The 24,993-nt window shown below is 31.0% G+C and overlaps 1 protein-coding gene across 9 annotated transcripts in view; it reads left to right on the top strand.

Moving 5' to 3' along the window:
• LOC139524814 (inositol 1,4,5-trisphosphate-gated calcium channel ITPR2-like) overlaps nucleotides 1-24,993 on the top strand; it is a 95,807-nt gene that overhangs the window by 44,546 nt on the left and 26,268 nt on the right. For 5 of the 9 annotated variants that reach the window (XM_071319917.1, XM_071319916.1, XM_071319912.1 and 2 more), the window contains 19 exons: nucleotides 2,294-2,400; nucleotides 3,868-3,984; nucleotides 5,185-5,320; nucleotides 5,565-5,664; nucleotides 6,171-6,225; nucleotides 6,826-6,932; nucleotides 7,441-7,540; nucleotides 7,934-8,041; nucleotides 8,590-8,726; nucleotides 9,698-9,765; nucleotides 10,112-10,167; nucleotides 10,634-10,795; nucleotides 11,563-11,801; nucleotides 12,290-12,377; nucleotides 14,223-14,410; nucleotides 14,720-14,833; nucleotides 15,142-15,226; nucleotides 15,633-15,719; nucleotides 24,400-24,504. In XM_071319917.1, coding sequence (XP_071176018.1) covers nucleotides 2,294-2,400; nucleotides 3,868-3,984; nucleotides 5,185-5,320; nucleotides 5,565-5,664; nucleotides 6,171-6,225; nucleotides 6,826-6,932; nucleotides 7,441-7,540; nucleotides 7,934-8,041; nucleotides 8,590-8,726; nucleotides 9,698-9,765; nucleotides 10,112-10,167; nucleotides 10,634-10,795; nucleotides 11,563-11,801; nucleotides 12,290-12,377; nucleotides 14,223-14,410; nucleotides 14,720-14,833; nucleotides 15,142-15,226; nucleotides 15,633-15,719; nucleotides 24,400-24,504 — 2,159 coding nt within the window. Of the gene's footprint in view, nucleotides 1-2,293; nucleotides 2,401-2,832; nucleotides 2,869-3,867; nucleotides 3,985-5,184; nucleotides 5,321-5,564; nucleotides 5,665-6,170; nucleotides 6,226-6,825; nucleotides 6,933-7,440; nucleotides 7,541-7,933; nucleotides 8,042-8,589; nucleotides 8,727-9,697; nucleotides 9,766-10,111; nucleotides 10,168-10,633; nucleotides 10,796-11,562; nucleotides 11,802-12,289; nucleotides 12,378-14,222; nucleotides 14,411-14,719; nucleotides 14,834-15,141; nucleotides 15,227-15,632; nucleotides 15,720-24,399; nucleotides 24,505-24,993 lie in introns of all 9 variants that reach the window. The other 4 variants (XM_071319915.1, XM_071319909.1, XM_071319908.1 and 1 more) reach the window with 1 other exon arrangement.

Here is a 24,993-nt window from a genome sequence, read left to right as displayed (position 1 = left end):
TGTAGTACTGAGAATTATTTAGAGTCGATTTAGGCGGTAGCCCATATTGACATATAAAAATGCACACAGAAGCTATTAGAAATGAAAATGTGTAACTTTTTGCTCATTTCTATGCTAAGGCGTTATGATACAAGAAGTCTAATTGCAAAAGGACTCTTGCATTTAATTTTTTTAGAAACAATATGGTCTGATGGCCAGTTTTTTCACTTTTCAATGGAAAACTTGCATTTAGTTTTAGCCTTAATAGGCATAAAGTTGGACCACTTACTATCATACAGAGAAAAAAAATGGTAGCATATGAAAGGAGTAAGGTGTACTGAGTATAATAAAGTGCTTTTTTTACAGATTTAGTGAAATATTTGTGATGGACTACAGATTTGATGTACAAAGCTCTTCACATTTTACATACATCTATTAGGCCGTTTAACCATGGCCGTGAATACAAATATCTGCACTTTTTTTCTGTGATAATCTACTTTTCTCTATATCCAGAGTTCACAAATGGTTAATTAAATTTGATTTAATCATAGAAACACAAATATCAGGAACAAAAAAGCTGTCAGATAGAAAGTCAGCATGCCTCTTAGCCATAAAATGTAAACTGCTTTAAAATGCTTATTATAGCCGTAGAATGCCAAAATGGCACATTTTAACAGAATTTCTGTAAACCAAAGATGTAAATCCTTTACTTTGATTGAGTTTGACAAACTGAAACCAGCAAATCATTCAGGAAAGTTGCCAAAGTACAGAATCTAGATTTCAGGAATCCATCTCTTAGGCCCGAGAACACAGTTATTTCGTAGTGCATTTCTTTTAGACAATAAATTCAAATTAAAAAAATCGCACCTGCTCTTTCTCAAAAAGATTTTTACAGTGTAGTGTACTACCAGTGAGACAAATAATATTAAAATTATAGAAACTTCTACCAGCTCTAACTCAAAATATTGACAATTCTGTGTTAAGGGGGTGTAAAATTCAGTTTGACAGCTTCAGACGTGCTAAAATTTGACCTTTTAGAACTGGACCAATTTACTTCTTAACATAAAGATTCAGCACCCAATTTTTTTTTACATGTAATTACATCCCCCTACTTGATATTTCATGCATTTAATATCAAGAAATAAATTGGGAAAGTGTATCAAATAAGACATGCAAGTTATACACTGTTTACACTAGGGACTATATTCGTAGACAACGAAAACCAAAGGACGATAACTGTGTCCTTGGACCATATGTTTCGATGATACATTATTGTGACACTAAGAATCCAACTCCCTCATTCAAAGTTGACCTTACATGAAGTTTGATATTTTATAGGTAGCTTTAGCCCTGACCTCACAACTTTTTGGAACGTTTTGTCCTCAGCGATCTTCAACTTTGTAGTTGTTATGGCTTTTAAACTTTTTACATCTGAGCATAGTTTTGTGTGGACGTAGCGCCCGTCTGGCGTATAAAACTATTTTGTAATCTGTTACCATTTGATGGCTATTATTCGTTTGTTTCTCTGTCCTATATTTTCTCCAATTTATCTGTTTATTTATTGTAACCCTGTCGTGTAATGTTGTCCTTTTAATGTCATAATTAACACTGCCATTAAAGCAGGAGGTTTGACATGCCACAAAACCAGGTTCAACCCACCATTTTTTCATAAAATGCCCTGTACCAAGTCAGGAAAATGGCCATTGTAACATTATAGTTCGTTTCTGTGTGTGTTACATTTCGGTGTTGTGTCTTTGTTGTGTCGTAGTTCTCTTATATTTGATACGTTTCCCTCAGTTTTAGTTTGTAACCCGGATTTGTTTTTTTCTCTATCGATTTATGGATTTTGAACAGCGGTATACTACTGTTGCCTTTATTTAGCTCTTAACTTTCTTTTTTGGCTTATATTATGGTATGGAAATAATCATAAATTAATTGTTTATAAAACTTCCAATATTACAAAATACTAAGTATTTAGAAATAGAACTAGATTGCCACAGCTGTATTTGACAAAACCTTTCGGACCTCCTCAACTTCGTGCATTATTTTTCAGTTAAACAAACCTATGGCTATATGAAATTGAAGTAATAAGGTTTTTTCCCCTGACTTTTATATTTTTGATTGTTCCATTTGAAACATCAACCATTTTTGTTTTAAACCTGTGCTTCAAATAGACGTATGACATAATTTCCACAGATGAAAAGTTGAAATATGAAATAGCAATAGACGCATACATACATGAATATGCAATGACGTGTTTAGCTTGTGCTATTTAAATCTTGTGTAATCATAATTTTACTTAAATGCATTTCAGCTGCTTTTGTCGAAGTTGGAAGCAACTATTCAGTACTTGATCAGCCAGAATTATGCTTTGTTTATGAATTCGTTGGAACAAAAGATGGAGACAGAGAATCAACACAGGTTAAAACTAACTATCATTCTTGCATCGAAATGTATAAGCTAACTATCAGTTTGCATCGAAATGTATAACCTTTCATTAACACACAGTAAACACTAATGCTTGAGTAATATAAACCGTAATGAGCATATTATTTTAGGGACTTCATGTTTCATCTGTGTAAAGTATTAATATTGTATATATTGTCGGCCCAGTTTAAGTTGTGTGAAACATTAACTAAATATATTAAAACATTATAGCGATCCGAGGTCCATTTGCATCACAACGTTTTGGCTTTTTTCATTCGAGACTATAACAAAATCATTCAGTGATTGGTATATGGTTACAAAATAACTGCAGCAGTACATTTGATGTTAATCCAGCAGTTTTAATTCTTCTGTAAAAAAAGCAGAATTGCAACGTTTCTCTGAATATTTAATTCAATATTCTTTTAGGACGAACCAAGTCATTTCAGTGTTGAGCCATGTCAGGTCTGATACTTTATTTAAATCCTTGTTTATCACATGCATGTTTTCTCATTGTAGAAGGCCGTACGGTTGCATATGATTGCTTTCATCCATTTTATTTGGACTTTGGTGGATAGGTGTCTGAGTGGCAATAATTCCCTTGTTTTTATTATACCAAAATACATATTATCATAGCACGAAATGACTTATATATGTAAAGTTTTTAGTATTCCATGTAGAAGTTTTTCATGATTTCATTTCTGTTGAATAAAATATGATTTTCAACTGTTTTTAAAATATTGTTAATAATTATAATATTAGAAATGCATGATAAATTTCATATTTAACTAGACAGTATGACTGATTTTCCTTAAAATGTATTAGTCAATTTTGTTATTTTAAGATATAACAAATACGTTATTTTTCTATTGATGATAATCTTATATGTAATCAGTATTTATAAATAAAGGGACCAGAAGTATACCGCTGTACGAAATTCAGAAATCGATTAAAAAAAAACACAATCCGGGTTACAAACTAAATCTGAGGGAAACACATCAAATATAAGAGCAGACTTACGACACAACAGAAACACAACAGTTAAATGTAACACACACAGAAACGAACTATAATATAACAATGGCCATTTTTCTGATTTGGTACAGGTCATATTTAGGATGAGTTAAATTAAAAATAAAGTGACAAATATGTGATACTATGTGAATTTTTGTACCCTTTCATTCCAATTTATGAACAGTATTCAGACCCGATCTTCGATTTAAAGAATGAAAACTTTGAATAAAAGACACCAAGCAACATTCTCTACAAACAAACGTTTGGTTACTCTTCTTATTCAAATGTATTTTCGTAATCGTATTTTTTTATCAATAGTCATTAAGATGCATTGTTAAAGGCTGTACAGTGACCTATAGCTGTTTATGTCTGTGTCATCTTACTATTGTAAAGAGTTGTTTCATTGGCAATCATACCAGATCTTTTTTTTATATTTATATATCATTTCAGGGTGTTCGGGATTTAGCAACACTATTTCCCGTCTTGCGAGATTTTATAGTAGACTTTATGGAAAGAAACAGTCAAATGATTGCTTCGGAAGTTGGTATGAACCAACTAACTGAACAGGTAAACATGGTTATCCTTCTTTATATGACAACATCGTTCTCACTGTGATCGTTCTATGTATAAAACACGATTATACTTTTTAGCTTGAACAAGATGAATATAATTTCATATTTCAATTTCGACCTAGCAATAATAGATAGAAATATTTCAAAATATGGCTTGAACTTCAATCGGATCATCACTGCAGTAAACGTTATATTTGGAGCTTTAGGTTTTAGGTGTTATAACGTTTCGTCCCCGAGGGTATCACCAGCCCAGTAGTCAGCACTTCGGTGTTGACATGAATATCAATTATATGGTCATTTTTATAAATTTTCTGTTTACAAAACTTTGAATTTTTCGAAAAACTAAGGATTTTCTTACCCCAGGAGTAGATTACCTTAGCTGTATTTGGTATATACGTTTCGTCCCCGAGGGTATCACCAGCCCAGTAGTCAGCACTTCGGTGTTGACATGAATATCAATTATATGGTCATTTTTATAAATTTTCTGTTTACAAAACTTTGAATTTTTCGAAAAACTAAGGATTTTCTTACCCCAGGAGTAGATTACCTTAGCTGTATTTGGCACAACTTTTTGGAATTTTGGGTCCTCAATGCTCTTCAACTTTGTATTTATTTGGCTTTTTGAACTATTTTGATCTGAGCGTCACTGATGAGTCTTATGTAGACGAAACGCGCGTCTGGCGTATGAAATTATAATCCTGGTACTTTTGATAACTATTTACACCACTGGGTCGATGCCACTGCTGGTGGACGTTTCGTCCCCGAGGGTATCACCAGCCCAGTAGTCAGCACTTCGGTGTTGACATGAATATCAATTATATGGTCATTTTTATAAATTTTCTGTTTACAAAACTTTGAATTTTTCGAAAAACTAAGGATTTTCTTACCCCAGGAGTAGATTACCTTAGCTGTATTTGGCACAACTTTTTGGAATTTTGGGTCCTCAATGCTCTTCAACTTTGTATTTATTTGGCTTTTTGAACTATTTTGATCTGAGCGTCACTGATGAGTCTTATGTAGACGAAACGCGCGTCTGGCGTATGAAATTATAATCCTGGTACTTTTGATAACTATTATATGCTTTTCCTCTATTTAGCACTTCATCATCGGTGATCCCATCTGGTTTTGATTGACCGCTACTATCTCCTGCTTTACGCATGCTCCTTTAAAAACACATTCTCTATCTTTTCTTTAGCTTTTGTGTTTACTGAAACACTTGGTCCGCTTTGGATACTTTGGAGATCTTACAGAGATTAACAAAATCATCAAACCATTGATAGCTGTTCTTGACGGGTCAACAGACGTACCAGTTCGTAAGGATAAACGGAAAGGTAATATGTTTTTTTGAAGTAAGATATGATTATTAAAAATTGTTTTAATTTGTGATCTTTTAATCAAGTATGGATTCACGTAAAAGCTGTTGTAAATACACCCCTATTCGTTGTATTTGCTGCTTTATTATTTCAACATATTTATACAAATACACTCAAAAAAACAGTTTTATATATTAAATGATAAATATCTATCTCAATCAATTTTATGTTTTACGAAGTTATTTTATCATTTAAATTTCAGGCTATTCAAGAGATGATAAAAAACTCGTTAGTCAGTATAAGTCCGGTGGACGATATGAACCAAACGCTCAAACTGAAGCTGTTGTCAACGCAAAATACCAGTATGTTTTATATAGTCATTTTGCTTTTTGCAATATTTCATGCTTGGATAAGGGCTAGCCTTAATTCTATATATTTTTCATATGCAATAGTTCCATAAAAATATGATCAAATATATAAAATATATGATTAAGAGAAGACTGTTAAACAGTATATAAGATATTTTAAATACATTTAATTTTGAAGAATTTATGTGGTATTGTTTCACGTAATTGTATTTTCACAGAAGACACAATTACCAAATGAAAATAAGATTAATCACAAATAGTTGCCCTCTCTTTTCCTGTTTCTAAACTAACAAAATATATTTCAACTACTTCTGGCTTATTTGAACTTAGATGATTGTGACGTTTCTTGTACGCCTTGAACGTATGGTAGGTAATGTGTCTCCCATATATAAACAATACTGTATATTGTCGGATAAAAGTTTTATAAACAGTATGTATACAAGAATACACACACATATATACATATAGTACACCAAGTTTTCAATAACGTTTTTTTACAGGGGTCTACAGGTTCTGGATTTTCTTCTAACATTCCAAAGAAATCTCCGCTTAAAGGTATACATAATTGACGTAATACATGTGTTGTTATTATGATTTGCTAAAAGTTAAAGAATAAAATAAAAAAATAGCAAAAAACACAATGAAAATCAGTGGATGTGATTTACTGCTACACGGTTTACCGATAGAATACAACTTTAAAACTTAAACAACATTCATATCTTGGCTTTGTAGAATTTTTGAAGAAAACATAGAAATAAAGGCAACAGTAGTATGCCGCTGTTCAAAAGTCATATATTGATTCAGACATAAACAAATCCGGGCTACAAACTAAAATCGTGGAACACACATCAACTTCATAATAAAGATAATTCTAGGAGATCTGCGAGACTCAGCGTAAATATTATCCATAAGTTTCTGATAACCGATAAGGTTCTGTAATGCCGTTTTCATTTTTATAAGCTCTTCGCTAATACCACTATCCTATTATAGATATGAATTGAAAGTTTAGAAAATTATAACTACTATATTGTTAAAATGAAAACACATTTTATGCCAAAATAAACAAGATAACTATAGACAACAGAAAACTGCGTACAATATTAAAATGACGGTTATCTTCTTGACCATCTTTAATCGACCATTTATTCTTTGCAGACAATGGTTGAAAAGTTCAAGATGATTGAATTTGAACAAAAACGCAAGATAGCATTGAGGATGACAGCACTTATGTATGAAAAGTATAACCCAAGGGACACAAAAAAGTATGTAAATTCTATGTAGCATAATTCTTTTGTTCCACATGTCTGGAAAAGTGATTGGTATTTATGATATCCTAATATCTGTTTTGTGTCATTTTTAGACAAATATATATTTTTTTCATAAACAGTTAGGCGGAAAATAACACACGGACATTCAAACTCTATTATCAATAAAAACTAACAACTCAATCAACAAAACATAAACAAAAAACGACGAAAAGACAGCCTCCTTAACACAACATAAAAAACTCAAGAATAATCAATAGGACGCAACAAAACCCGGGGTTGATATCTGGTACGTCCGTGCTGATCCTTTTTCAAATTTATCATTTTAAAAAGGTTACTAAAAGGGAGACAAATAACAGAAAGTAAGCGTTGAACAAATTCACTTAAAGTACAGTGTCATGCTAATTGGCATTTCATAACAAGTTGGGATGTTCGCCTTTTCATTACATCTACTTTCTATAAAAATTTCTAAAACGATGGCTTTGAAAAGTTGTTTTTCTTTCAGAAAAGCTTTAAGACAACAGCAGAAAATATTAAATGAATTACGAGAGATGTTTCATGCATCTGATATATTTGATAAGGATCATTATACAAAGATTTTGATGGTGAGGTTTTATTTATCTATATTATTGTTTCAAGGAAAGGTTATGTGATGCTGTTGAAATGACAGCTCCTTGTGAATTTTATATGTTTATTATTAGTTTTCTATGTTTGAATGTGAATATGTTTTAATGCGAGTCTGATTGAAACCTTTTCGTTTAAATATATCAAATAGTTTAAAGAACAAACATTAATTGATAGAATTGACATTATTTCAATGTTGAGCAGAAACAAATTGTTCAACAAAAAAAAAAAAGTTCTATAGAAATTGAAAACAAAATATTTTTCCCTTTAGATATTTGTTTGTGGCATCAATTTGTCAATCCCGTTACGTTAGAATCGAATTATTTTATTTTTTTCGATTTTTGTGACTTTTCATAAATACCATGTATTTGTAGGACATTGCAGAGTATAAATATGACAAAATGGTTTCCAAATCTTTGGACATTTTGAACAAGGCATATTCATCCCAAAGCGACATGTTCAAACTGGCAGAGAAGGCACAGGTATAAAGCTATTTCTTATAAACCAATCTATATTTATGCATGTATTAAATCATTGTTCACTCCATGTACAATAATCAGGGTGGAATATTTTTAATTATAAGCCTGGTACCTTTGATAACTATTTATAGCGTTTAATTGTCTCTGATTACATGAATATGACATGCAGTAACATTTCCACTTTGATGATGATTTTCGTAACTTTGAATATTAAAGGCAACAGTAGTATACCGCTGTTCAAAACTCATAAATCCATGGACAAAAAACAAAATCGGGGTAACAAACTAAAACTGAGGGAAACGCGTTAAATATAAGAGGAGAACAACGACACAACATTAAAATGTAACACACACAGAAACGGACTAAGCATTAGACAAAATTCTATGAGAATAACAAATATAACATCAAAACCAAATACATGAATTTGGGACAGATAAAGCATGAAGGCTGAATTTGAAATACATATTGTTTATGTAATAAATATTTCGACATATAGTTGTTACTTCTACCATTGTGTAACAAGTCAGATATTATGTTTATTTTTTAAATAGTTGCTGATGACATCAGAATCAATTAAAGTTCACATTGATGTACAAAGAGAGTTACCCGTCCTCCAAAGATTTGTCCGACTAAAAGCCAATGATTATCAAGTTAAAGTTATGGGAGATATTCTTGACGAATTCATCAGGTAACATTTTATCTCAAAATATGAAATATGTGTAGCAGTATCATATGTTGTCATTTTTCTCTTCTTTTTTCCCCTGATATATCTAAATATAAGTCATTTTTTCAAGATCAGTACGAATTTGGATAACGTCATAGAGCTATTAAAAGTGGAGATATTTTTCGTTTATTTACATTTATATATGAGTCAAATAATCATTGATCCTACATCAGGTGTCATTTCGAGCGGTCAGTCATAATAAACGGCATTAAATACATTTGATCGAAATGACGAGATGCATTGTTCATTAATTTGAAATAAAACTTTTGTTAGAAATATGTAAGTACGATGAAATGAGCCAGTCTAATAGAAGTGATTTTGTATGATATTTACTGTCCGGAGCAGCTGCAATAGCTGAATACATTACTACCTTGAAAATTTTGAACTGTTCAGATCACGTCATCGTCTTCTCATTGTACTAACTGTCGATCCTGTTTTTCCAACAAAGTCAACTAAACTCTTTTAACGGTATATGATAGATTTGGTTACACAAAACATGTACACCACTTTTCACATTTTTTTCTTAGTATAATGTCTGTTTGTTTCGTTCACACATCGGTGTTAATATAATGAAACTTATGCGATCCTCATACAACTGAAGTTTTCGCTAGCTATAAAACTAAGTTTAATCCACTATTTTCTACTTTAGACAATGGCTGTACCAAGTCAGGAATATAACGATTGTTATCCATTCGTTTGGTGTGTTTGAACTTTTGATTTTTTCCATTCGATAAACTTTCCGTTTTGAATTTTCCTCGGAGTTCATTTGTTTTTGTGATTTTACTTATTATTTTAAGTCAATATTGCGGCGTTTTCTGCTCGTATAATTAACAAGAACGCAGTTGTATATATTAAAGAAACATTATATTTGCATATATATACATATATATCTTTGAAATCGAATCAACTTCAGAGATATTTGTTTAATTTTGCAGGTTGTGTATTTTACAGAAAGGATGCGATGAACCTCATTTTGTAAATCAGAAAATTTTGCTCAGTCATGGCAAGTGTTCCCATATTCAGTTCTATTTGACATGAACGACAAAACAACTTCAATAAGGAAATGCAAGATAATTAAATAATTTAAAATAACTTTTAAAGGAAAACAGCATGACACGTAATGTTAACATAGATGACAAATGCACAGTTTTATATGTGACATGAACATATTGAAAAGAACATACGTTGGTGTTAAGGTCAAGTCTGAGAAAAAATAATTTGCAACAACATTGGAAATGAAATTTGGCAATTAACACCATTTGTTTGTTTAAAAGCAGTCTTTCTTTGTATTTAACGACTCTATTGAAATATGTTCATTCATACTTGACTTTTGCTTGAACTGTTTGTAGGCGTTTTGGATACTATAAGGGAGATATTGAGACAAGACATCGATCCACAATTGGAGGTATGCTCAATTTATATAACGCCGTAATCGTTCAAGTAAAACTATATCAATTTATTTTGTGTCATGCATTTTAAAACATCTTTACTGCTGTAAATTTCGTTGTAGTAATGTTTTTCGCTTTTTGTCGCAAATTGTGCAAACTGTTTTGTTTGGGTTGGTAAGGTTGGGTGACCTCTTTAATTTTTTAAGAAAAAATAATGTTCTTTATCATGCTGTAGACTGTTTAGAGAAACTATTAGTTTAAAAAGTATACATACAATGTCAAACAAACTACAATGTGAAATGTTATGATAAATAGTTAGAAATACACAGAGGGTTTATGAACTTTGGAAGCGTTGTTTTTGTGTTTTATTTATTTATTTAGCTATTTACTCTGTAATTTCCTAATTAGAACAAATGCACGTGCATCATATTTCTTATAACATATCATATATATAATTATCTAATAGTACTTAATTCGTTGTAGGAACATTACCATAGAATGAAATCTATATTTTCAAAATCACTAAAGCTTGTCCAGGTTTTATCAAAAGACAACAAGGAAGTCCAAGAGAGTCTATTCTACCATCTTGATACTTTACTTGAAGTCAGCATAGTGCCTTCAGATTTAGCTTTGGCAATAAAAGAGGTATGTACAATTACGTTTAATATTTACATACAACACAACATTGCGCTTTTAAATGAAGCTTTGTGTTATAAGTGGTATAAGATATCAAATCAAAAGCACAGACAAAACATGCAAAACATGTACAAGCATAATGCTTTAATATTTCAAATTGAAAGTAAAAATGAATAAAGACCAACCTTGCTGATCATCTACTTCAAATGCATTGAAAGTTGTTTGGCATGCAAATTGCTATGACATCTCTCATTGTGGAGAGATTTAGAACAGTAAAGCATTCGATTGAACATGCTATGTTGCTATGTATAAGGGTAAAATCACAGAAAAAAACTAAACTCCGAGGAAAATTCAAAAAGAAAAGTCCCTAATCAAAGGCAAAATCAAAAGCTCAAACACATAAAACAAATGGATAATAACTGGCATATTCCTGACTTGGTTCACGCATTTTCGTAAGTAGAAAATGGTGGATTAAACCTGGATTTATCATTAGTGTTATAATCTAAAATAAATCTAAAAAAAAACAACGAAAAAGTTACATGTTGGTGCATTTTAAATATAATTACAGCTTATGATTGATTTTGATTAGTTGGAAGTCAGTATATTTTTCGCGTTTTTAACATATTTCCTCATTACAAACGAATTTGACTGTTTTCACCACTGCCGATGCTTGTTCATTATGGTCACAAATACCTACTGTAATATAAATGCATCATAGTTACATTCCAAACAAATCACTATTTTTATATTTTTTATATTTGCTCGTATTCTTCTAGCTTTTTGTTGCCAATCAAACAACGTGCCTTAAAATAACAGAAAGTCAAATCAAAAAGCTTGTTTTACTGACATGTGAACACACAAGTGACGCACCAGAATTCGCTGATTTATTATACACGTTAGTAAAGGTTGAAGGACTTGATTTGAATATCAAAAGAAACCAATCATTAGTGATGAAATATATCATGCAGAACTACCAAACAGCCGCTTACATTCTCGAAAAACCACAAAATGAAAGGTGAGTACTGGAGAATTTAAGGTTATTCAAATGAACATAAAGGGCCGTCAAGAAGATATCAACGAGACTTCAATACAATAACACCTAATACTGAAACCAGAGATGTTAACTATTATTTCAAAACTTTACGGTTCATTTAATAATTTATGCATTCACTAGCTTACAAACTGGGATTTCCTCAACAATTCAAAAACATAAATTTATACAAGACAAATACATTAAATGTTTTTTAACATCACCACGGTTGGACACTCTAACTAGGTAACCATTTAGAACATTTTCATTTTTGCGGTTTAATATTTTAAGTTTTTGAGATGTGTAAAAACGCAAAACGTTTATCAAATTTCAAAATATGATTTAACAAAAATACAATAGTTTATCAAATTTCAAAACATGATTTAAATATAATACAATTAATTGATTGAAATAAATCGTATTTAACATTCAAATAAAAACAATTAATGATTGATCGTTATTTATTTTTACAGAGAGCAGATACTCACAAATACACATTCCGAGAAAGGACACCTTGCCTATTATGTGAGATTTGTAGATTTGCTTGCTGTCTGTGCTCAGGTAAAAAATGATTGAATCAATGTTTGTAGTACATGTAGAAATACGCAATTCAACGAAAGGGTATCATTTGAGACGTATGCAAACTAAATAGGTTTTGTTAACCTACAATTGCTTCTTTCCATTTCATTTTAACTCCTGTGGATAGTTGTGTCATTGTCAATAATCATTCATACCACATCTTCTTTTTCATACAAGAATACACAAAAAAACTAAAACAGCAATACCGTGGACCGTAAAACCTCAAATAAAATAAGCAAAATAATCCGATTAAACAAAGAAACGCGACAAACAAAACATGATCTAGTCACCGAAAAATGTAGTTTTCTTTATAATTTGACGCACATGTTAAGAATGAAAACATTATTTAGTCCATATGTAACATTCTTATTCATTTTACAAATACAAAAATGCTATCAAACAGTCTATCATTTAAATCAGAGGAAATAAATAAAAGAGACACGATACAATCTTCTACATTTCACCTTTACTTTCATTCAACAATTATATTTGTCTCTACAAAATATTTCAGAGAGTACTCTTAATAATATTGTAATGCGACGGTCAGATAAATTTTATTTGATCACATGCACGACTTAATGCACGACTTAATTCAAAACTTTATTTCATTTATTGAATGTATACTGTTCTAAATAGAAAAAGAATGTAAGTAAAACAAAGAGTTAATCAATGTATAGGGTTTACCATAAGTATTATTTCCTCTGCATATTGTTTTAGTGAAGATCCTGCTATACCCATAGATTCAATAGTTCCCATTTTGCAAATAATGGTATTGATTATAACATTACATTTCATATTGTTAATCGTATTTCTTCTCTGAGATTGGGATTTCTGCTTTATTATTCAGCGCATTTAATATTTTTAAAACCATCAAATATATTTTCCAAAACTACCTGTTTTACAAAATTGAAATTTTTGGATTTGCCCATTCTAAAACAATTTTTTCCGTTTTAATAATTTAATGAACAATTTCCAAGCTTTTTTAAATTGGTTTTCTAGAGGACATACCTTTATCTAAATTTCTCCTTTTTATATTTAGGTAATTTCGAATTATACTAAATTTTCTCTTCTATAAAACAGATTGGAACACAATTGAAGTTTAAAGAAAACTTTAGTATAATTTCACTTGGGATTACTTACTTAATCCGTTTATTGTAAAGTTCAAAAGTATTTTCTGCGTAAAAAAATTGTGGTTTGGGTTGTTTGTTAACATCTGTTAGCTGTTGGAACGATTTTGGTATAGGCAATTTTATTATAATCGATTCCAAAATCCAGATTCTTTTATCTTTAAGATTATTATTTATTAAGTTGTCGCTTAAGATTTATTTTTTTTCGTCCCAAAGATCTTTAGTTGTATAAATTCCACTTTTAGTGAACACAATAGGTGTTCTGTTATATTGGTTGTTTTTTATTTTCAAATAATTGTTGGTTTAGGATATCGTTTTTTTATTGGTTTTTGTATACTAGTACTTAAAAATTAGGCAATGTTTTTAGTAATTCTTGTTCTTCTGAATTTTATTTCCACATGAAAAAAATCCAAAAAGACACTTAACCAATTGGTTGTGTATCAAGTTATGCCTATACAACGTCAATAATTATATATATGACATTACGATTCGGATTACTTGGACAAATATTGGGAATATTGCATCCTCTACATAGCCATTTTTTTAAATAGTCACATGTCACTGTGTGTACAAAAAACTTCCTGAAATGTTCTGACCGTAGAGGTAAATTCGGCATTTATTTTTCCATGTAATTCTTTTATTGATTACAAATATACAAATATGCAAAAGAGTAATAATGTTTTGTTGTATTTATTTTTAGGGAGAAAACAAGTTTATAGAGTCACTATGCCAAACAATGTTACCTATTGAAGAACTATTATGGGTTGTAAATCATGGTTCAATAGACAATATTATCAAAACTCCATTTGTAAAGTTTATGCACGAAGTTTACTTACAATTCGTTGGAGACATTATAGAAAGTGGAGCAGCAGATTTGCAACACAATAAGTTAGTGATTTTAACATAAGATATAATGCTGTATTTCTGTATTAAGTGATATTTATTTTTATAAGCCTCATTACATTTTATAACATTTTATTTTTTCAACTTTATATCTTGGATTTTTGTATATTGAAAAGGAATCGTTTAAACCTCTAGCTTCATAATTTTAGTTTAAACAATATTTTATTTTCAAAAGTAAACATCTATGTAAATACATCTATAAATAAAACAGTCTATTTTGATTTTATTTATTTGTCCAATTTAGATCTATATTTCATATTATTCCTGAAGTGTAGTTTGTGGGATGTTTTGTAGAGACATGTGGGAATTCCTGGACGAATTAACACGATCAATGGGGAGAGCTGTAGCTGGACTAGAAATCCATAAAAACTCAATTGGTGATTTCCTAAAGACTAAACCTGATAGAAGGTACAAACTCAACTCCAACAAGATGTAGCTGTGTTATCTTTATGAAGAAAAATAAAATCATTCCTCAGAAAAAAAAAGTTTTTATAATTATCATCTTTTCAAATTCTACAAAATGAAATGGTATAACAACTTCTACTCAATAAAGGTATCTAAGTTAAGATAACATGTATTTACAATGCCTACATCGTCTTGTTTCTATATTTAAAATATATATTTCATAAAATAACTGCTGAGTATTAAGCAAAGAAAACGGAAAAAAGAACAAATACAAATGTGCAAGACTTAACTTTTGTTTTATCAATTTTCAGCTTTATGTCGAATGAAACATCAGCTGAGAATAGTTTAAAAAACAGTGTGTACTTCTTATTGGAAGCCGTTTTACCCTTTCTGAAGGTAACTTGTTCCTATTATATAGTATTCCATTTAGACCATCATAAACAAAAACATTTATGGTCGATTGGCGTTAATATTTACCTTAAATGGTTATCACCCTGTCATATCTGAGATAGTGATTTCGAATATCGAATGTAGCAAGGTGTTTTCACTCCAATTCTAATTGGCACTGATTTACAGTTGTCCAGCTTGAACGTCTGTGGTTTATTCGCGTACTTAAGATTTGGTGCAGATGAACGAGGTAATCAGTATTGCCATTATCATCGCAGTGTGCTTGATACGTTATTATTATTTACTCTAACATCTATGTAAACCTATCAAAATTAATAAAACTGATACGTTAATACAATATATTTCAATTTTATAAATTGATATGTGATATTCAATAATTTGCTTAATATTTCAGACATATTTCACACGAGTTTACACTCCAGAGAAAGAAATTTATCCTGACGAAATAGAAACTGCTAATGGAATCGCCCTCGCCGTAGCAGTAAGTCATATATTATTTAATTTGCTTGTATTTGATCGTACTTGAACAGTTGTTACAGATTTGTTTTACTTCTTATAGTTATAAGGTTGAAACGTTGCTTTCAAAAGCTGGGTAAAAAAAGCTATTGACTGAAAATACGTACCTTAAGTTATTGTCGTTTGGTAAATTCAGCACTGCTTAAACGTTTGGCACGGAGTAAATCCGAAATGATGTTCCTGAACAATCGTACCACAATGTTGTCAGTTTGGTAACATGTGTATCAAAATGTTATCTGTTTTATAAAGAAAATTAAAAAAAATGATGGAATACAATATCTATTCTGGATCTGCACTAAAGTCAAAACTTTCTGTAAAATTATGCTGTCGTACAAATTCATAAGTCTTATAATTGTGTTCTTCCTTCATTTGTTTCGCCTACATATCATATACACTCGAATCAAATCAGTCGGAGGACCAAGCTTTATAAGCAGTTAAAGACCATTCAAAATCACAAGTTTGGGCCAAATACTGTTAGGGCCCTCTATGCTATTATGTAAATAAAATACTGCAAGTCCTTGCAACGACTCTGTGGTTGTAAACAATCGCATTCCAGATGTTTACTCCAATATTTGAGAATGTTGCGTTTTTTGCAAGATTTCAAAGAATGGCTCTATGTGTGCTGGTTAATAACATTGTTTTATTTATACTTTCTTATGAACTCTAGAATCGTACTTCTTTGTTGATTTGACCTGTTGATACTGTTTCTAAAGCTTTTTTGTTATTTTATGTTAATATGAATCTTGTCTATATATCAGCGTTAATTATTCGTAATTACTACCAATTTTTACTTCTACGTACTATGAACATCACAATTATTTCATTTCTCCTTAAATACTGTTCTTGCACCTGTACAGTAAGTTTTATTTAGCCCTTATTGTATAGTTTAATTGTTGATATTCACCCCATATGTACCAAGTGCTAGATAAGTTTTATTGATATTAAAGAAATTTCATGGTATTCCTAAACGAAATATTTTATACACACAGACGAACAAGTATACGTAATGACAAAATTATTTGTATGTACCTGTATAGGATATGACGCAACCTTTTTTTAAAGTGACGATTTTCTATAATTTGTGTAATATTTCACTGTGGTATCTTACTTTAACTTTGTATAAACCTGTTTATTTACTTTTGACCTTAATTATTTATCCCTTATAAATTTTATTAACTATTCATTTGCATTCAGGTATCGAAGATCACAATTATTGTATATATATACACACATAGATTGAAAGGGGGGCCTAGATAAAATGTAAGTGTACTTGTATTGTTTAAATCTGTATTCTCATTGTTTGACCTCATGATGTAATTAATGAATCCGACGAATAAACTATAAATCAAAATCACTAAAGAAATTATGTTTTATTTGGCTGTAAATTTGTCATGGCATTTATTGCAAGAAAGAAACACAATCAACTTGTCAATCAAAACTTGATGACGATTGAATTACTGAAGGGCGATCCAGTAGTAACAAAGTTATATCAGGAGCCACTGGGTAGTCCATAGCAGCTTAAAGTAAATTCCGCCTGTCCATTCACAATACAAAAAAGCTCCAAACTCAGTCTGTTATATATGCCATGACGCTGGTTCTATAATCATTCTTCCAAAACTGAAACGATAAATGAAAATCAGCAGAAAATATTCATAATGGGGAAAAGGGAGGGCGGGTAAATTCTATAGCTTTGGTCAAGCTCCGTGTAAGGTTTGAATTCAAATGACCAAACCACACGAGGTAAATTGCACGGACTAACATTTCGCGGGCTAAACTAATTAGCATATGAAAGTGACCAGTATAAAATGAATCGAACACACCGTCAATTTAAATCAATAATAGGCATACCAAGTTATATAATTACAATAACTGAATTTAATTATTATTGAATTAAATTCTATTATTGTATATATATACACACATAGATTGAAAGGGGGGCCTAGATAAAATGTAAGTGTACTTGTATTGTTTAAATCTGTATTCTCATTGTTTGACCTCATGATGTAATTAATGAATCCGACGAATAAACTATAAATCAAAATCACTAAAGAAATTATGTTTTATTTGGCTGTAAATTTGTCATGGCATTTATTGCAAGAAAGAAACACAATCAACTTGTCAATCAAAACTTGATGACGATTGAATTACTGAAGGGCGATCCAGCAGTAACAAAGTTATATCAGGAGCCACTGGGTAGTCCATAGCAGCTTAAAGTAAATTCCGCCAAAATTACAAGTTGAGTAACTAGTTGCACAACTTGTAATCCGCCATAAAATTTACCGCATGACAAATTTAACAGCAAGAATCAACATCAATCAACTTCAACATCATTATCAACCTCGATGTCATTATCAACTTCAACATCATAATCAATTTCAACATCAACAATATTAACAACATCATTATCAACTCAACATCATTATCAACTTCAACATTATTATCAACTTCAATATTACCAACTTCAACATTATTATCAACTTCAATATTATCAACTTCAATATTGTCAACTTCAATATTATTATCAACTTCAATATTATCAACTACAACATTATTATCAACTACAACATTATTATCAACTTCAATGTTATCAACTTCAACATTATTATCAACTTCAACACAAACATCAAAAACTTCAACATCAACTTAAATTCAATACTTTGAACTTCATTAAACTGATATTCATGTGGCAACATCAACATAAACTTCAGCTAAAATGCAATACTGTCAACATCTAAGCTATGTTATTCATTGTAAGGGAAAACCAAACAATGAGGAAATTTAAAGAAAATATATACATAATATTTTCAGAGCTCCTTGAATCTGATTTAGGAATACACCCAACTATCTCTAATCCGAACGATGCACCTATAAGCTTAATATGACAGCTCCTATGACAATAAAAGAGCCAATTACCCAAATATCTTTCAGGTACCCTGAAATTAAGTGTTTCAACTATACAAGGTTTGTTCTTACATAACCTTTTTTAAAGTGTATGAAAATGTCCATCGTCTTTGTGTCTCAGCAATGTAGTCCGACATCAACCGGACAGAACAAATTGAAGTAGTTTATTCTTTTCCAGAATTGTCGTTACTGAATTACCCAGCTGATCTGTTTTCTAAGAAGGAACTTTTATAATAAGTGACCCTGAATAGGCATCAAATTATATCTTGGATCGTTTTAGAATAAGATTTTCATTAAAACTTGAATTTGCAAATTCTCCAAAACTAAGAAACCCAAAATTCTAGCTGAAAATGAAGCTTTGAATAAACATGTTTCATATACTGAATAACAAACTAAATTAAGCGCATCTAAAAGTCTAGTTAATATACCAATAGTAATAAGCTTACGACAGACGTATCGCTTATGTCACTGAGCATCTTTCGAACATTAAAAGAATGAGTGTTGTCCAATAAACCATTGATCTTATGATTAAACCTAATGCCTGAAAGGTACGCATTCCCAGTGGAATAAGAATATTCCTCCTTAAACATGTCCGCTACTATTAACTAAATATGAAACGGGGCATGGCCATACGTCATACAGGTTTAGTTTATGTTTAAAGCTTTGAAATTAATTTAGTCCATTTGATACGTAAGCCAAGTATTTGAATAACTCTTGCACTACCGATAAAGAGATTTAAAACAGAACTCGACAACCACTTGTCACCCAAAATATAAGAAATGCCATTATAATTTCTAAAATTATTTTCCAAACACGTAGATTAGAAATAGGTCGATAATAAAAAGGCCCGCAATTCTACCATTTTTCAATTCACTCATGATTTTTCCAAGCTAAATTTGGATCTTGTAAAACAGATTTTAATGTTTTGCTTGTATGATGTGCTCGAAAACCATATTTAAAACCATTATATAATAAATTTGCCAATATTTTAACGGGGTAGTCGGTCAACATATTCCCTTAAACCGTAGTATTAACAGGGGAACAACCAAAAATACCAAATATCATACGGTGATTACAAGCTGTAAACAAAATTATAAAATTTGAAATGATTAAATTGCATCCGTGGAACATTTGCCTGCTGACAGGGAAATCTTTAATTATTTTCGAAAAACGAGTATTTGGGTTAAAATTTCCATGTGTATTCAAAAACCTGTTTGACTGCTCTAGCACTGGACTGATACCTTGGTGCAAAATTGTTTGCATCAGGTGCCCTGGGGTAGTTTTGATACCTAGGAGCAGAATAGTCCGAAGTTACAGAACTTCGAGGATTATTCTTGTTATATGAATAATTTGTACAGTACATCGAAGGATGGAACTGGCTACATCTTATACATGAATTCATGGCTGTATACACAATTCATACGAGTACAAACGGCCTTAAAATTATAATCGTAGCAAGGACTAATAACTGTGTGAGAAGTATAAGAAGATGTCTGTGTAACATGATTTATGCCTACTGCAATAAACTAAAGCCATAGCTTCCCATCAATGACGTCCCATGCACGCATATGATCACGAGCTTTTCTAAGTCGAAATTGCATGTCAAATTTATAAACGTTCTCAAAAGGTACACCCCCTTATAATCGTCATGTAGCTAATCAATTCATTTGCCAATTCCGGGAATCTATGCAATAAAATTTTCATATAATTTAAAAACCCTTCAGTCCACTCACCTCAGTTAGATAATGATTTACTTTTGAATATTTGTTTCTGTCAATTAAAATGTCTCCATCTTCATCAAAACCGAGCACTTTTTTTCGGTTGATCAATATTTGAAACAAAATGTTTTTGTAAAGTAATTGTGCCAAATCAACATATTCTAAATTCCATATTTGGTTTATAATTTTTTGTGGTACAAACACATCAACATCATTACTAGTAGGTATAACTAAAATCTCACCGTTTTGTACAGAATTACGAGCTGTGGGCTGCCCTGGGTGTACACATCCCTGATCAGGAACTTGTTGTTCAGCGGGCTGCAGAGGAAGTTTGAAGTTCAAATGAGTTGTGGTTGTAGAATTGGCTGTAGTGGTACAAACGGCTGTTGTGGTAATAACTGCTGTTGTGGTTATAACTGATGTGGTGGCAATAACTGATGTGGTGGCATTAATGGCTGTTGTGGTGGCATTAATGGCTGTTGTGGTGGCATTAATGGCTGTTGTGGTGGCATTAATGTCTGTTGTGGTGGTATTAACGGCTGTTGTGGTGGTATTAACGGCTGTTGTGGAATGGCTATATTTTGTCTTACAATTTCAGCTCTCTTTGGGCGAAGCCTTCTGTTTACCGGTAGCTGTATTTGATTTTGCCTACGTACAGCACGGTTTGGCAGCACCCTCTCCGCTTTTCCTCTCGGCATACTGGCTTAAACAAATAATTACAATGTTAGTCAATGCATTAGTAAAATAGTATATCATTTGTCAATGTTACATCCCTTAATCAAACAATTGAATCAATATGGAAATACAAATATTTCAATTTTGACCATTGACTAATTAGTATTAAGATACAATGGCAATAACCAAAGTAGAAAAAAAAAAAAAAAAAAAAAAAAAACGCAAATGCTTGATTGTGGCTGTCTATGTACAGTGGCAGATATTTCAAGTATATTCATAATGATAATATCATATTGATAACGAAAGTCATAAAAGAAAATAATTATTGTATCTACCGAATATCAATTGAAGTGGCCTTCGTTAATGAGAAATATTCCTATCCTATAATCGACTATAATACATGAAAACTATGAGACAATTAAATCGAAAAGTATATATATTTAAATAGTCAACTAACATCCTTGATGGCTCGCAAAAAGTTTACAAAAGAAATGATTCATTAGGTACGGAAAGTGATTTTTTCAAGAAAACGTGACCTCATTTTAAAGGCATTGTGAAGACATTTTCAAAACAGATTCACTTTTATCAATACACATAATAACAACGAAGAAATAGCAAATTTTTAAAATGGTAATTTTTTACTACTCTGGAAAAACTGTTGCCTCTCTTTAAAAATTAATAAAATATATATATATATATATTTTTTTTTTTTTTTTTTTTTTTTTTTTTTTTTTTAATCATTTTGGTTATAGCTTTTGTGTATTTTGCTTCTTTTACATCTTGTTAGTCAATTTCAATCCTCCATATTAAGTTTTTTGGTCAAAATAGAAGCTTAAAGCATGAAAATGTCAACCACTCTCATGAAATTCTATCGTCCAAAGTCACATAACATGACGATTTTTGTTTATTCCTTTTTTCAGAGCATCAGTTGGTATATTGAAAATGTAAAGTAAAACTTTATTAACATTTGAATGTAAAGAAACAAAATATGAAATATTACTCTTTATATACAAATGTATATGTTTGTGTGTGTGTATAAAAAAGATGTGGTATGATTGCCAATGAGACAACTCTCCACAAGAGACCAAATGATACAGAAATTAACAACTATAGGTCACCGTATAGCCTTCAACAATGGGCAAAGCCCATACCGCATAGTCAGCTATAAAAGACCCCGAAATGACAAATGTAAAACAATTCAAACGAGAAAACTAACGGCCTAATTTATGTACAAAAAATGAACGAAAAACAAATATTTAACACCTCTACAAACGAAAACCACTGAATTACAGGCTCCTGACTTTGGACAGGCACATACATACAGAATGTGGTGGGGTTAAACATGTTAGCAGGCGCCCAATCCCCCCCCCCCGACCTGTGACAGAACAACATAAGAACAAACTATAAAAATCAGTTGTACCATGAGAGACAAGAAAAGTTTTGAAATATGTCATCTGTCTTTGTATTGTCATGATAGTTTTAGAATGTTCCCTTTTCATTAACATTTAATGAAATATTCTTATTCTTATATAGCATGTATAGTGAATGCTTATAAATAAAGATAAACAACAACCTTTTAACAATTATTCTACTGGACTAAAATACCTGTTGCACTGAAAAACAATGAAAATAATATAACATTATTCTTATTCCAGAAATTTCAAACAAATAATTATGTCAGATAACTGTATTAAAATACTTGTATGTATAAAAGTAAAGTAAACTCATATCTGTATATCGGTTACAATATTCATACAGTGAAATCTGTAAACCAATCTCATTCAGGACTGAAGTTCAAAATGCATTGAATGTGAATAGCATTCGTTGCCATACCTAGATTCATAGATTGTTTTCTTTATGTCCAGTGGCACCTATTTCATGCATATTTAGGACTAAAAAGAATTTATATATACATTTATGTTGAAATTATTATGTGGCTTACTCACCGGTTACTTCGCGCTGCAAGATTTGGATTTGGATTAAGAATAAATAACATGGTAAATGTTCATTAGCGTATTAAGACAGTTAAACAATTAGATATAACAACTCGCACAATAAGTATAACCATCTACTCAATTTACAAATATAAATATAAAATAATATCCAAGAAAAGATTGACAATTTACGCAATGATAGAATTTAAATTCAGTTATAACACCAAAGAAAAAGTTCACGACTATTTAAAGCATTTAACAAAGTTAAAATTATTTAAGAAAGAAAAACCAGATCAACAGTTTAAATTGTTGAGCTATTATTTTTATAAAATGTTGCTTAATTCTAAAACTAAAAATGAATACTCATCTTTTCTTCTGTGTTTTAAATTCTATAGCTTTGGTCAAGCTCCGTGTAAGGTTTGAATTCAAATGACCAAACCACACGAGGTAAATTGCACGGACTAACATTTCGCGGGCTAAACTAATTAGCATATTAAAGTGACCAGTATAAAATGAATCGAACACACCGTCAATTTAAATCAATAATAGGCATACCAAGTTATATAATTACAATAACTGAATTTAATTATTATTGAATTAAATTCTATTATTCGTTCTTTGTGTGTTAATTTGCGTTTTGTGATGGAGTTAAGCCTTCCGATTGATATTTGTAGTGTGTATTCTATGTTGTGATGTTATACTATTGTTTCAGAAAAGGGAGAAGGTTTTGTACCATTTATACGTTTAATCCCGCAGCAAATGTTTGCATCTGCCCTAATGTACAGTAGTTGTCGTCTGTTAATGTAGTTCATACGTGTTTCTCGTTTTTCGTTTTTATATCGACTAGACCTTTGGTTTTCCCGTTTGAATGGTTTTACATAAGTAATAGTTGGGGCCCTTTATAGCTTGCTGTTCGGTGTGAGCCAAGGCTCTGTGTTGAAGGCCGTACTTTGACCTATAATGGTTTACTTGTATAAATTGTTATTTGGATGGAGAGTTGTCTCATTGGCACTAATAACACATCTTTCTCTATCTATTATTATTTTATTTAAAGTTAAAGAGCAAAATGAAAAGCTTATAGTGAACTGATTAAGACAAATAATGATGATCTTATGGAGAAAAAAGCAAATACTTTGAGTATTCACGCGGATATGCAATACTCTTACTTTCTCAAATACAATAATTGATAAAACACCCGTTTTAAAGTATAACATCTTGGATTTTAATAATTCTTCCCATCCTGAGTTGTAATATTTGTACATACTAGTTGGAAAATACTTTTTCTGAGAGGTGTTTCTTCGATTGTGCATGGGCAGTACTCACAAGCTTTATTAAGCAGTGCTCCTATACCATGCATACATCTGAAACCATAATAGTATATAAGGAAAATTCATAGAAAATTGAATATCAATTTTAGGGATTATGCGAAGCTGTAGGACCATTTTTATCGGACCCAATTCATATGAAGACTGCAGTAACAGCGTTGACGGTTCTTATTCCACTGTCATCAGAACCTAAATCTGTACGTATACATTTCAATACTCTTAAATATCGAAAATAAACATACATTTCGACTTACATGTATAAGATAATGACGAATGGCTTGCTCTTATGAATCATAACAATTCATCCATTGTATTATTAAAACACTATATAACAATACGATCGTATACTATTTGAAGTAGAATTACCAAGAACATTCAAACCTGAAGGTTAGGTTACAATTGTATACTTATACTTAGTTATCAAAGGTACCAGGATTATAATTTAGTACGTCAGACGCATCAGTGACACTCATATCAAAATATCTATAAAGCCAAACAAGTACAAATTTGAAGAGCATTGAGGATCAAATATTCCAAAAAGTTGTACCAAATACGGCTATGGTAATCTATGCCTGGGATAAGAAAATCCTTAGTTTTTCGAAAAATCCAAAGTTTCGTAAAGAGGAAATTTATAAAATGACCACATTATTGATATTCATGTCAACACCGAAGTGTTGACTACTGGG

Source organism: Mytilus edulis, chromosome 5 (genome assembly GCF_963676685.1).
Source record: "Mytilus edulis chromosome 5, xbMytEdul2.2, whole genome shotgun sequence".
Lineage (NCBI taxonomy): Eukaryota > Metazoa > Mollusca > Bivalvia > Mytilida > Mytilidae > Mytilus > Mytilus edulis.
This window is presented reverse-complemented; position numbering and strand designations above follow the sequence as displayed.